This window comes from Phalacrocorax carbo, chromosome 5 (genome assembly GCF_963921805.1).
Source record: "Phalacrocorax carbo chromosome 5, bPhaCar2.1, whole genome shotgun sequence".
Lineage (NCBI taxonomy): Eukaryota > Metazoa > Chordata > Aves > Suliformes > Phalacrocoracidae > Phalacrocorax > Phalacrocorax carbo.
Genome location: NC_087517.1, coordinates 44,668,686 through 44,682,728, shown reverse-complemented (window position 1 = coordinate 44,682,728; position 14,043 = coordinate 44,668,686). Strand labels below are relative to the sequence as shown.

Sequence of the window (14,043 nt, the reverse complement as noted above, 5' to 3'; positions counted from 1 at the left end):
CATGCCTGGACAGCATGGTGACAGGGGCCAGGATGACACATGCTGCCAGGCACCCATGGCAGCTCTTAAAAGACTTCCAGCCCTCTCTTGGCATCAGTCAACCCCACCTGAGCACCCAACGAGCCCCAACCCCACTGCTTTCCTCTGAACTAACCCAGACCATAAAAAAAGTGTTTCCCTCTCACCCACATCTGCAAGGCTGGGAGGCAATGTGACTTGAGCGCTCCTCTGGCTTCATCTCCCAGCGGAGGACTTGGTGGCTGTCCCAAGATTTACATGCAAGAAAATAATACTGGGGGAGGGTGGGGCTTAAAATTTAAGGACAAAACCACTCCACTTTTCTTTTACCCAGTAGTCCCAGGATGTTAATCTATGCAGATTTTCTCAGCCTGTGATAATAGGCGAAAGAAGTGCAAAAAGAAACATATCACAGCAGCTGTAGCTAGGAAGAACTGCTAAGCAAAAAAGGAGGCTATCAGTGAACATTCAAGTACAGCCTTTTTTTTTTTTTTTTGTAAATAAAAGGCAAGATGGCAACCTTGCACAAGAAAGTCCTAAGTTCCCTGCCCCACCCCTTCCCTCAAAAGCAATGGTCCCTGGAGGTAGAAAGACTGAACTGCTGGTGCTAGGAGCCACCAGCTCTTTCTTGAGTGCTGTTGTTTACCTCAGCTATTCCTATGCAGAAATAAGACTATGAAATGATCATCAGACAGTAATTCTAAGGTGGGTTTTTTTCTGGGGTGGAAGGAAAGGAGGAAGGCTAGAAAGATAGAAAACCTCAGTGACTTTAACATGTTCTAATTTTGGCATCCTAAATTTGAATGGGAGACTGGAGAACCCCCATGGTTTCCTAGCTTGCATGTAGCCTGGCCTTTGAGTCATGATACCTTAGAACACCTCACAGTTGATACTTAAGACACCAGCTGCCCCAAGATTGTCATTTCAACAAAGTCACAGAATCACAGGTTGGAAGGGACCTCACGGATCATCTAGTACAACCTTTCTAGGAAGAGCACAGCCTAGACAAGATGGCCCAGCACCCTGTCCAGACAACTCTTGAAGGTGTCCAACATGGCCGAGTGAACCACTTCCCTGGAGAGATTATTCCAATGGTTGACTGTCCTCACTGTGAAAAATTTCCCTCTCATGTCCAATCAGAATCTCCCCAAAAGCAACTTGTGTCATGTCACTGTCCTAGCTCAATCAGGGACCTGCTTGTCAGACACATGAAAAAAATGAGCTGACAGCCACGAGGAGTGTCTACGACAGCTTTAAAACATTAACTGACACCACCAAGACCCAAAATCCATTAAAATGGCCTTTATCCCAGCATAGGAAACAGCTTTCACACTCTATTTAGGAATCATAATCACAGTCTTGTACTCAACATAGAAACCAAATTGAGTTTTAGAGCAAGATATGTTGGTTTTGTTTGTGGCAAAGATCTGGTCACTTTGCTGAAAAAGCAACAAGTCCAGCTTCCTAACTGCTGGTAGAAAAACTCTCTTTTTTAAAAACTAATCAGCACTATTTTGGAAACTGGTTCAAGGCCAACTAGAGCAGCCGTATGAAAAGAAAAAACTGCAAGCTAACTCCACATGCAAAAAAACCCCAATGACAGCATGAAAAAAGTACTATTTGAGTACGAGTATGTGAAAAGTATTACTTAAGTATCAAACAACTGGATTGTCATGGTGACTTTTTTGGTCTTTGCCTCTCTTGTCTGTCTTGATAAACTTGGGGAGAAGAAAGTGCTATTAAATCCTACTTCAAGAAGGATTCAAGTGTAGAGCAGAAACTAGGTCCAAAGCTCCACATGTATTTGAGGATCCAGATGACTTGTGAACCCCACGAGAATTAAGCACCTCTTTGTCTTTTGAGATCTGTCCAAGGAAAGCAGATCAGCCTGGCCAGATAGCACTTCTGGGGAGCAGGGTTTGACACCATGCTTCCTGGAGCCCAAGTAACTGTCCTCATCCCTGACACTGTAACATTGGTCTGTTGCTTGATGAGGTTGGTCACCTCACAAATAGGGATGTAGACAAAGCAGAGACATTTAATGCCTTCTTTTGCCTTTGTCTTTAACACCCATGATGGGCCCTGGGAGCCCTGGAGTCCTGTGTTGGAAGACAGTGACTGGGGGATGATAAACTCCCAGCCAACTCTGAACTTGTTCGAGACTTGCTGCTCTGGCTAGATGTGCATAAGTCTATGGAGCCTGATCGTATTCAAACAAAAGAATCCATACAGTCATAAATGCAGCTAACTGGTACCTAACATCACAAATCTCTGGCCCTTTACCAGCCAAAATGTTTATAATGAAAATGGGATTTCAGTGATAAAACAGCTTCTTCTCTGCAGCGCTCCTGGGGACACTATGTTGCTTGGAGCATGAGGTACCAAGAAACTGTATCCAACAAAAGAATAAAACCAAACTTACAATAACATGTTGAAAGGACACTGCTTTTGTCAAGTTCCCATACAACAATTTAAAAACAAAACAAAATCAAAACCCTCTTCCTTCTTGTAATAGGGAATATGGAGGTGCTTTAAGCACATAGTATCACAGACAGCTGTAAAGGAGTCTAGAACCTGAAAAAGGCAAACAGGGCTGTCAAAACAGGCAGAGTTCAGTTTGCTTAAATAAACTTTTCTAGCTAACAACTTGGGCAAGAGGATTGAGTGCATGCTCAGCAAGCCTGCAGACCCTACCACTCTGGGCAGGTAAGGGGGATGGTACAGAGCAAAGCCGCTTCTCAGAGGCTGGAGAAATTAGTTGAACAGGAAGGTCTATGACTCTCTGGTTCTTCTGTTAAGTTAGACCCAGGCAAATACAGTATTTTGCCCCTAGAATGGAATAACGACACACAGGAACACAGGCCAGCCAAGTGGCTGGAGAACTGCTTTGCAAAAATGGACCAGGGATCCTGAAGGGCAACGAATCCAAGAGGGTGCAGCCAACTGCACACTGGGCATATTCACATGAGTGTACACAGCAGGTGGTGGGAAGTTGTCATTCCCCTTTAGTCAGCTGCCTCCTTGAATATATTTTTCTGGGGCCAAAGGCATTGGAGGAGGTGAAGCAGGCACAGGCTCCAAGAATGGCTTGCTTTTAGGTGCAGATGCTGCCCATATCACCGGGGACAGGTAACCCAAGCCAGGTTACAGGACACTGCTGTGCAAGCTCCCCTCTGCTTAGGGCACACACTGGGGTAAACCATACAGAGACCAACACACATTTAAATTCCACTTGCAACACCATTGGCAATTTATTAACCTGTCAGTCAACATAACTTCCAACTCTGACAACAAAATGTGAATGCCCAACTGCACCATAGCCTGAACTGAGGCACCTGCTGTGCTAGGGGAAGGCTGGAGCCCAGGGATCCAGGCTGTGCCCTGACGTTCACCACCTCAGTGACTTCTACTTCAGTTTCCCCTTTTTCAAAGGGGGAATGATGCTGGTGACTTCACCTGTGAGGCTCTGGGAAGCCAGGTGCCACTAGCTGGGGAACAGAATGCTAAGAAAACTGAGCAAAGCACTCCTCTTTCCCATCTGTCCAGGGAGGACAGGAGACCTTCCCCTCCCAGCACAGGCTCCAGAGCAGAAAGCACTTCAAAGACAGTCACTGGCACCCACAGCACAGAAGCCTCAACAGGGATTGTGCAGTGAACCCCATCACGATGCTGGGCACAGGGGAGCCCCAGATCCCACACTCTTGCTGCAGATAGCCAACCTGGACAGCATGAGGAGAAGATAAAGGCAGCCTTGCTCTACCCAGGATGAGAGAGAGTCTGTCTAGATAACCAAACTCATCTGAAAAGGCACTTCACTCCCTGTCCTGTGAGAGAGGATATACCTGGGAAAAACCTTTAAAAGTGGATTTTTAGAAGAGGTTCAACAGAAAAAGTAGAGGCTCTGCAGCACCACAGCAGCAGGGGCAGAAGCAGTGGTCCATGTGTTAGGATCAGCACTTAGATATCCTATGCAGGAAACACCCCCATGGTCCCATGCAGCAGCTGATATCTAAGACAAGTCAGAGGCTATGGCCTCTGCAATGGCCTGGGTTCAGGCAGACAAGGCCTCCTGCGTGGTCTTTCCTGCCCCAGCCAAGGATCTGGATTGCAGTTGCCCAGCAAGAGGGCTGTTGGGATGCAGCCGGCAGAAACGCCCTAGAGTCCAGATGGGGAAGACATTGCGGTATGCAGTGTAACTTATGGCACACGACTTGTTGAATACCCCAGCAATATTCTCCTGAGAAAGAGACAGACAGTAAGATGGTATGGGTGGCGGGGGACCACAGTGTGTCCAAGATGTGGTGCTGAGCTCATTGCCTCCCTGAAGTCCCCCACCAAAAGCCACATACGGCTTCCCTTCCAGGTAAGGGAAAGCACACCACTGCAATGGCTGCACAACACCCAGGACACGTGCAACACCAGGGAAGCCCTTGGAACAACTAGAGGAAAGATGTACCTGAGGCCAGTCCCCATTAGGCAGCTGCTTATCGATCAACACTTTGATGCCCCTTTCCAGTACACTGATGTCAGGGTACCTGCAAAACACGAGGGAGATGTGAGCACTTACCCAAACTGCCTGCAAACTGGCATCCATGTGCTTGGGGAACTCAACCATCTCCAGGCTGCCCCAACCTTCTGCCAGGAATGCCGAGTGCTTTGGGAAGGCCTCTCACAACCCTAGGATACCAGACGTTTTGAGTACAGCAACCTTTTCCCAGGCTGGAGGCCTGTGGTTGTGATCCAGACAGACCTTTGCTTTACACTGGCTCTCCCTCGCCTGGCATTATAAGCCACACTGGCCTGTGGAGTGCCATGTAGGCCAGTCCCTCATCGCAGGAGGCTCATGATGAACAAGCTTACAAACAAACACAGTTGGGTGCATAGCCCACATCAGCCAGGCCCAGGGCCCTTGCCAGCCCTGGCACACAAGCCAGCCTGCATTTCCCATCTCACTGAGCACTCAGGGCTAGGTAGTGCCTGAAGAGGTGAGGGCTGCTCCTACCTGACAGCCATGAGCCCCAGCAGGGCCCAACATGTGTTGTGGATCTGCGATGTGGCACTTTGCACGTACGTGCGCTGCTCGCATGACTCGAAGTTCTCTCCCCACCCACCATCTGCCATCTGCTTGGAGAGGAGGAACTGGCAGGCCTGGGCCACCTCTCGGCATGCAACCCTGCAAGGATGGGGCACAGAATCAGTCAGGGATGGGGACAGGGAGCATTTGCACACCCATGTTTCCCAGCTGCAAACAGAAGCTGTACTCTGCCCTGCCAATGGCTGGGGCTGTCCCAGGAGTCAGAGACTCAGGCACCGAGTGCCCTGGTTGTATCACAGTAACAGGGTTTGGGAGGAACAGTACCTCAGGTAGGAGAACCCATGCGCAGCCAGGGCATCCACCCAGCCCTACCATGAGGTCTTGCCCCAGCCCAAGAGGTAGGTAGGGGCAGGGGAACCAGGCAGCCCCTTCTCACCCATTGTGGTACGTGTGCTGCATACTGGCGAATGCCTCCAGGCCAAACCAGGTGCCATAGGTGAAACAAACCCCCCAGCTCCTAGGAGGAAGGAGAGAGCGGTACTGTCAGGGGTGCAAAGCCCCAGGTAGAGGCAGGCTGCGACATGGTGTGTTCACAGCAAGAGCAGGGCCAGACATAGAGCTGCAGCCTGCCTTCTCCTGTGGTGCAACCATGCCCAGTCCCACCAGAACCTGCTCCTGGCTCACTCGGGTGTCAGCAGACACTCTGGGACCAGGGAGCTGAAGCCACCCTAGACTGCAGGGGTTGTCCAGGTCTTGCGCAATGCACAAGGTGCCTGCTCCGCCTGAGCTGGAGGAAGAGGAAAGTAGAGCAATGCACAGGAACCAAGGGAAGATCAGCCCCTACTTGCCCTTCCCACAGATCCTGCCAGCCAGGAATGTTTTCCATCATGGTCCCTCTCACACTGGGGCAGCCAGGGGAAAACTGGGCACTAGGGACACTGCTTACCCTTCCCATGACCCATTGGCTTGCTGCTTCTTGCGACAGAAATCCAGGCCCTTCTGCAGAGTCTCTCTGGTCAGGAAAAAGACACCTGCTACAGAAGCAGCTCAAACACAGTGGCTGCTTCACCAAGGGCATCCATTAGTCCCTCTAAGGCTTTGATGGGTCCCTTTATTACAGAGCTCAAGAGACAAGAGCATGCAGACAGGCAGCCACATTGTTCAGGACCTCAGAGTCAAATTGTGCACCAGCTGGGGGGCTTCTCTGCCTTGTGCCAGCACACAAACAGGGGACTCAGCCTACAACTGGCTGCAAGATCAAGGCAACTGCTAAGTCAGAGGCAGGCAGACCTCCACCAGTTTCCCCCAGCCTGATCCCAAACAGCCTACACCCCCCTCCCTGAGAGAGGCTGGCCCACAGCCTCTTGGTGGGGGCTCTGGTTTGGAGAAATCACCAGCATCCCAGCTGTGTACACACCAAGGGCCACCGCAGGAACTGCTCCATGCCAGTGCAGAGGTCCAGGCAAGACCCCTGACAAGGCTCAGCAGGGGCTGTGCCAGCAGACACCATGGCAGGCAGCATGGGACACTGCAGCTTCCCTTCTCCTCTGCCTGATTCTCATCTGAGTGCCTCACCTGATCTCTGGGGCTCTGTGCTCAGGGAACTTGTCATGGAAGTGTCTCAGTGCCTGCATGACAGCTGATGTGCACTCCACATAGGTGTAGTCGATCATGATGTCGCCTGCCAGCAGGTGAAGGGTATCAGTGCAACAGCCCCTCTGCTGGGAAGCCTCTGAGCCACATGCTTCCAGCCTCTCCCTTGGACCCAGGGTACACTCATCCCACAGAGGGACCTGGGGCAAAGCCAAGCACCCACTGGGCACAGCGAGGCCGGGCCACTGTGTCCCTTCACAGCAGAAAGGATGACGAACCCTCACAAAGCTCCCCTTACCAAACACCTCTGCGGGATTCAGCAGCTCCAGTAAGTGGCCTCCTCGCTTGGTTTCATATGTGGCAAAGCCTCCATCTGAGTTCCTCATGCTCAGCAACTGGCCAGACAAGCAGAGAGTGGGGTTGGGGGACTGGCTCACAGGCAGTATCACCCCAGTCTGTCCCCAAGCCAGGTGTGAGGACAAAGCCAGACCCACAAGTCTACGGGGTTGGCAGACAATCCAGGTCCCAAACCACACTGACAGGCAGGCCCAAGCTGGACCACCACATTACATCACATATGTAGCTCCCTATCACAGTAAATATGGTGTTGCCATACCAAACCATGGACCTTGTAACTGGCTTAGTAATACCAGATCTAACAACTCATTGGGCCTTAACTTATTTTAGCTGGGTTTAGCTGCCCACATGTCCCTTGGCCCTAATTTTTGCAGCACTTACCACATTCACAGCATCGAAGAGGCACTCAGGAGGGACAAGCTTGGGTATGAAGGGACACTTCTCCTGCAGCAGCATAACTGATTTCAGTCCCTCTGCTGTGCAGTCTGCCACGATCCAGCCACAGTCTCGGGTGCTGAAGGGGAAGCCACCCTGGAAATGGGTCAGGAGGGCTCAGCACCTTTCCCTGACCTGTTTTGTTCTTGTAAGGAGGGAGGCGCTGCCCCTCATTCCCATCCCCTCTGCCCAAATCCCTGCCCTGTTTGTGCATCCTTCAGAGACCGGTTCCAGCCATCATACCTTGTTCATATGGCGATAATATTTCTGGTAGTCGGATGGGTTCTCTGGGATCTGCAGGAGACAAAAAACAAGTGAGGGCAGGCTGGAGGTGCCCAGCTGCAGGACCATGGGCTGAAACCATCGGCAGGTGCAGAACCATGTGGGACTGGGCACCACCTGTCTTTTACTAAGGAAGGCAGACAGGGAAAAACATCAGATCTGGGGGCAGGGAGCACTGAAGAAAAATCACATTTTGGCCTGGTTTCTGCAAGCGTTACTAAAGTTCCCTCTTTGGGTGCTTTCCTGCCAGGAAGCCATCTCCTTTCAATGCTCCCGTTGGCAGCACCATGAGCAAGACCTATGACTGCCTCCGCACCAAGCTGCTGGTGACACTGACCCTCACCTTGAGCCACTTGCCTGGCTAGCAGAATCTGAGTTCATGCAGTCACTAGCCAAGGAGTCAGGGTTTCCCAGAAGGGTGCCTCAAATGTGTGAGCACCAGACAGAATGAAGGGCAAAGAAGGCTAAGCTCTCAGTTTTCCAACCTCTCTTAGCCCAGGCAGCCAATCCAAAACATCCCTGGGCCTGGCCAAGGTCCTCTCCAAGCTGCAAAAATGACTCCCAGCAACAGGGAACAAAAACAGCAGGCTGTCCCTAGGACTTTGCTAGTCCAGCCCTTCAGAAGGCAACAGATGCATCCAACAGGGCTCTGAGAAGCAGCCAAGTCTGCATAGCCAGCAGGCGAGACACCAGCAACTAGCTCTGCTCACCTGGGTGAACCGGAGGAACTCATAGGCATTTTGTAGGCAGGAAGAGAATTCAGGCATTTTCTGGGCTTCTGCCTAGAAACAGAGGTGCAGAGTTAGCAGTCAATAAGGAGTTGCAGCCACCAAGTGTGCCCCTTGGGAAGCAGAGGATGTGCTGGGACCTTGCTGATCTGCTGATCTAGGTGGCATTAATGCCTGGCCCTTCATATAGCCCTTTCTGTAGGTTTGCATTGATACTTTGCTTACTGTTTCCATTACAAACCTCTACAGTGAGAACTGAACCAACAACTGTTGCCAGCATCGCTGAGAGAGATATTTGCACTATCAGGTTAGGGGCTTACCAGGGCAATCACACCACCCCAAAAAAACATGCCTACCATAGCTGTCTCTGCCCCATTGCAGGAAAGCAGGAGACCTGCACACTGACCCTGCCAAATGGCAACGGTCTGGGGCCAAGAAGAGCAAGGAGGAAGGGTCAGGGTTTTAGCACAAGGCTGCAGTAACTGGGAAGTCTAACCTGACCCACTCAGCCAGCGCTGTAGCCTCCTGCTTCAAAAGCAGCTGGCAAAGATGGGCTGTACCAGCTGTGCTGGGCACCCTGCCTACCACAGCTGAGGTGGGCTCTGAGAAAACGTGTGTTTGCCTGGCTCAGTCATACGATGCAATGCCAGAATCAGCACAGCAGAGGTCTGAGGGGATGACCAGTAGGAGCTGCTGGTATTCAGGAATGCGCAGGGAGAGACCATTTTCCCAAGGCAGCATGTAGCACTGAAGGATGCATTACCTCCAAGAAGGCTTGGATGGCAAAGGCAGTATCCCAGAGCTGGGATCCATTTGTGCCCTGGAAGAGAGAAAGTAGACAGTGAGGGGCAGGTGCTGGCAGCAGCTTGACCCAGCTGTGGGGCCTGTGGGACAGCATATCCCTCCTGCATTACCCCCACTAGCTCCCTCCACACTGCGTCTCAGTTTTATGTCACCCAGCATCACAGCTAATGTGCTGGCATAGAGGGGACAGATGCAGCAGCTCAGGGACAGCAAGGGCATAGGAAATGAGACTGCTGCTTCAGCCTGCTCTGCACACAGGCAAGACAGAAGAGGTTGCTAGTGGTAAGGAGCAGAGGGATGCAATGACTATGAGAGAAACACAGCTCGGTCCACATGCAGTATCAGGGGCCTGTCTTTCTCCTTCCCTTCTCTCAGGACCAGTGAGGATGAAGGGATGGAGGCCTAGATCTGCCCCCTCAGCTCACAGCCACAGAGAGGCAAACTAGCAGGATGGACACTACTTACTCCTGGCACAGCCAGGGGAAGTGGGAGTGAGACAGACAAGGCCACCAGGCACCAAAGGCGAGATGCCAGGACCTCAGACCCAGGGAGAACAAGCTATCCCATTATTCCATGGGCTGCCCCAGCATGCCAGGGTCATTCTCAGTCACAGCTGAACTCCTACAGTACTTCACCTGCATCTTCATGCCGTCAACGCCCAGCCTGTGGGAGGAGAGAGCACAGTGCTGCAGCATAGGCACAGCGAGAGTGCCAGGAAGTGGGTTGGGAGCCATGGTGTGCTCGCTCCACAGGAATCAGAGCCCCGCGCTGTGCCACATGGGCCACATTCAGCCCTCACCAGAGATAGTCAGGGATCCTGGAAACATGCTCCTGAAAAGCTGGGGAGTTCTTCCCATCCACAAACCAGCGAACCAGCATGTTGATCGTCTTGGAAATCTGCGGAAAGCAGCACTATCACTGCTCTGGATATCAGCTTCTTCCAGCCCCAGAGACATATATCCCTCCCACTGAGCACAAAGCCATCTAGAGGTGAGCTTAATCCCAACAGCTCCATCTGTGGCATCACTCAGCATAGCTGTTAGTGGGGCAGGCAGGTGCCATGAGATTAGAGCTTCCCCTCAGATCCTTTCCCTGCACCACAATGAGAGGTACCTCAGCTGTCCCCATGCCCTCTGCATCTTCTGTGCCCTGCTAGCATTAAGCGCTTGAGCATTAGGAGCACCTGAGCAAGATCTGGTGATTATGGTTACACACCACAGTTGCAAAGGGCTAGGGGGCCATAAGCTGGTGGCCACAAGATTTTTAAAGGATCAACAGGGTGTGTCCTACCGGCCCAATGCTGATGCACTTGGTGAATCTGTCATCTGCTTTGATGTGGTCATACAGCTCTGCAATGGCTCGTTGCCTCAGGTGGGTGCTGTGGTGGGCTTCATACACATTCATGATGGCTACAGGAGAAGGGATGTGCAGTGAAAAAACCACCCCATGTGGCCAGATGCACTTACTGTGGCAGGCTGCACCACTGCTCACGTGATGGCCAGCTGAGGAAAGCACAGGAACTGCTCTGCCCCAGAGTGGCCAAGGACCTGGGCACCAGGCCCTGCTGCTCTCAGGGAGGGAGAAGCCCAGTGATCACACAATCCAGACCATACACTAAGTGCAGGCAGTAGACCCTAAAGAGCCCCCATGGTAGAAGGGCAGCTTCAGTTTCACCACCATTCAAACGGCAAAGGCCCTCCTGCCCCAGCCAACACCACACTCACAGTAGGCAACCCCCAGCAGCCAACTGTGTGGGGTGTACACATCGCAGTCAGCCACATTGTTCCTCTGGGCTGGCCAGTCTATGGTGGTGTAGTCTTGCACGTACAGCTCCTGCCACAAGACAACAAAGGACATCAGCCCAGCAAGCTGGGAGCAAGCACCCAGAGGCAGCTTACTGCTGAAAGTTGGCTCTGCTGCCTGGACAGAGAGACTGTGCAGGTATAAGAGCTGTCACTTTGCAAGTCAGGCTGGCCCAGGAGGTGGTCAGGGAGTCCCACCAGGGTGAGCTCCTTACCTGCCGCAAGCTCCGTATGAGCTCATCCTCTTCTGCTGACAGACGCCTGGCGTAACAGTAGCTCATGGGGAGGTAAACCTGGCGGCAGTGACACCAGAGCCGGGACGGGTGGGCTGGGAACCATGTAGGAAGCAGCCTGTTTGCAACAGAGAAGGTGCTACTGTGAGGAACAAGGAAGGCCAAGGGCAGCACGGAGAGACGATGTGCTGACAGGGGGATACCCAGAGCAGGGCATGCCTTTCCCTATCCCCTGTACCAGGCCTGCTGCTGCTGGCACAGCTGCAGGAGAAAAGAAGGGAATATCCACACAGCCCAGCCCTGCTCAGGTCCTCCCCACCAGGTCTGCTTCCTCCCCATGAGGGCCAGCAGACACCGCTCCTGACCCAGCTGACACAGGGCAGGCAGGATTCTGAACTCAGAGAGGTGGGAGGAGAGAACTCAGTTCAGCGGCCCTTCTCTTCCCCGTGTGACTTTGAAGGCAGATAGAGGCCCAGACTGACGGTTAAGTGCATTTGACGACAAAGCACCAGCAGCCCTTGGTACTGTGCAGCTCCTGATTTCCCCCAGGGAAAATGTCATACACTTTCCCCGACACCCAGCAGCTTCCTGAGTAATTGGACAGGGTACAAATAAGGGTCAGAGCTGGCAGCCTTACATGTGGCTGTCCTGTCTTGCCAGGGCCCAGTTCTAGCTGGCCACAACAGCAGAAGATACTTGTGGCAGGCAGGGAGCACACAGATGTGTCAGGGACCCCATGGGTAAAGCTAACAAGGCTGAGCTCTGGCATGTCCCTTCGGCACAGTGTTCAGTGCTATTCACCCATTGGCTCACCTTGCTGCTGACAAGTGGCTTGAGGACCCCCAGTTCCAGGCCACAGCTGGAGTTATTCCAGCAAACACTGGTGCCTGGGAGAGCTCTGGGTTGAGGCCGGTGGCAGGACCAACAATACCCCCTACCTCCATGCTGAGGGTGGAACATACCACATCTCTGGGAGAAGCGTGTTCATTCCCTCCCAGCTATAAACGTTCAAGACAGCCAGCCAAAACTTCCCCCAAGAAGGGATTCCCACAGCACCTCCTGCAGAGAGTGGTAACAGCTTTCAGGGTTAATGCAACCACGCGAGCTCCCCGCTTTCTTTACCATTGCAGGGTCTGCTTCTCCCATGTTTGGGAGCATGCCACTCAGGCTGGGACATGTCACAAAAAAGGGCAAGCCGGCAATGGTACAAAAACATAACATACTTTCCCCATCATTAACTGAAAATTCCGGTGCCATCAAGGGAAAGTGATGGCAACAGTTCCTCCATTACCCGGCAGCCCCCCATGTTCCACATAGCCCTCAGGTCCAGCCAGGCCTCTCTCACCAGTGTACCAGCCCCACGGCTGCTATGCTGGGCACAACAGAGCTGACCTTTGCTGTGCAGGTTGACACGGGCCCTCACAACGTCAGGGTCATCTGGTCCGAGCCCCAGGATCCTCAGGGCTATGTAGTTGAGTGCTGTGCCAAACACTGTTGATTTGTCTTCCACATGCCTGTCACGTGCATACAGAGAGACATCATAGCCATTAGCCAGCTTTTAACACTAGCCAGACACAACCCACAGCACAGGGCTGTCTTTGTCAGGGTGAAGCTGGATGCCAGGAGTGACTGTGGACTGTAGACCCAACTAACCCAGGGAGAAATGTTGCTCTGCACTACCCTGTCACATGTGATGCTTTGGGACACAGGGCCACAGAGGAGATGCAGCCGGACTTGATACTCCAGCCATCTCTGTGGCAAAAGGTATACTTGGAGTGCTACACAAGCAAGTCCAACCACCCAGAGGTGTGGAGCCGAGGTGGAGGTATGGAGCAGAGGTATAGTGGCTGAGTCCCGCTCCCCAGGCCTGGGCAAATTTGACAACAGCTCCAAGTGCTGGACCTTGGAGGTGCCATCACTAAAAGGAGCATCTCAGCTACTCACAAACCCCAGCCTCCATCTGGGAGCTGCACAGAGCGCAGGTAGCGCACCATCTCTTTCCGAAATCCCTCTGGCAGCTGGATCCTGGCAGTGTGGCACGTGATGAGGAGCCCTGGAGGTTCAGACAGGGTGATCTCACACGAAGGCCAAGGCAACACCTCTGCCCCTCTCAGGGAAGGCTCCCCGCGAATCCTACCTGGCAGGAGGAAGAGGGGCCCGCCATAGTCGCCTGCCCAGTGCCCGTCCTCGGCCTGCAGGCCGGCGTAGAACCGCATGCCCTGGCAGGAGGCCTCCCGGGCCGTGTCGCTCGGCGGCGAGGGCCGCAGCACTTCGTCCTGCGGGGACACAGCGCCTCAGCCAGAGTGCCCCTCGGCCCGGGCCCGGACCCCCGCCCCTCCCCGTCCCGCACCGCACCGCACCGTGTCCAGGCCGAGGCTGTGCAGCTCCAGCGCCGTCTGCGCCCGCCGCTCGCCGTCTGCCTCGTCGTCATCGGCCAGGTACCGCCAGCGCTGCCGGCCGCCCTCGCAGTGCAGCCGCCAAGCAGGCAGCACTGTGGCCGCTGCCGAGCGCCGCGGGCCGCCGCGCCGCCGCACCGCCCTGCCGGTAAACGGGCCTCGTTAGCCGCGGCCGCCAACACCCCCTCCGCCCCGCCGCCGGCTCCCCTCCGCCACGCCGGGCCGGGCCGCGCCGAGCCGGCACCCACCCGCCATCCGCCGCCATCGTCCTCCCCTTCCCCACCAGCGCCGAGGTCGGGGCCTGGGCCGGGGCCGTAGCCGCACCGTAATAGGCCGACATCGCCTCAGGAGCGGCAGCCA

General features: G+C 53.7%; 1 protein-coding gene across 4 annotated transcripts in view; it reads right to left on the bottom strand.

Annotated features, from left to right (window-relative positions):
- Window positions 1-14,043, bottom strand: part of LSS (lanosterol synthase) — a 21,099-nt gene extending 7,056 nt beyond the window's left edge. Inside the window, exons 1-22 of one of the 4 annotated variants that reach the window (XM_064452264.1) lie at window positions 13,932-14,043; window positions 13,648-13,825; window positions 13,425-13,563; window positions 13,232-13,340; window positions 12,680-12,801; window positions 12,250-12,346; window positions 11,270-11,405; window positions 10,977-11,085; window positions 10,543-10,661; window positions 10,052-10,149; window positions 9,888-9,915; window positions 9,212-9,268; window positions 8,431-8,502; window positions 7,682-7,732; window positions 7,385-7,534; window positions 6,945-7,041; window positions 6,629-6,734; window positions 6,000-6,065; window positions 5,490-5,570; window positions 5,021-5,191; window positions 4,475-4,553; window positions 1,306-4,255 (exon numbers count right to left, since the gene is read on the bottom strand). In XM_064452264.1, the coding sequence (XP_064308334.1) occupies window positions 4,070-4,255; window positions 4,475-4,553; window positions 5,021-5,191; window positions 5,490-5,570; window positions 6,000-6,065; window positions 6,629-6,734; window positions 6,945-7,041; window positions 7,385-7,534; window positions 7,682-7,732; window positions 8,431-8,502; window positions 9,212-9,268; window positions 9,888-9,915; window positions 10,052-10,149; window positions 10,543-10,661; window positions 10,977-11,085; window positions 11,270-11,405; window positions 12,250-12,346; window positions 12,680-12,801; window positions 13,232-13,340; window positions 13,425-13,563; window positions 13,648-13,825; window positions 13,932-14,023 (2,343 nt within the window). In that variant the 5' untranslated portion in view covers window positions 14,024-14,043 and the 3' untranslated portion in view covers window positions 1,306-4,069. Of the gene's footprint in view, window positions 1-1,305; window positions 4,256-4,474; window positions 4,554-5,020; window positions 5,192-5,489; window positions 5,841-5,999; window positions 6,066-6,628; window positions 6,735-6,944; window positions 7,042-7,384; window positions 7,535-7,681; window positions 7,733-8,430; window positions 8,503-9,211; window positions 9,269-9,887; window positions 9,916-10,051; window positions 10,150-10,542; window positions 10,662-10,976; window positions 11,086-11,269; window positions 11,406-12,249; window positions 12,347-12,679; window positions 12,802-13,231; window positions 13,341-13,424; window positions 13,564-13,647; window positions 13,826-13,931 lie in introns of those variants that run through there. The other 3 variants (XM_064452267.1, XM_064452265.1, XR_010373082.1) reach the window with 3 other exon arrangements.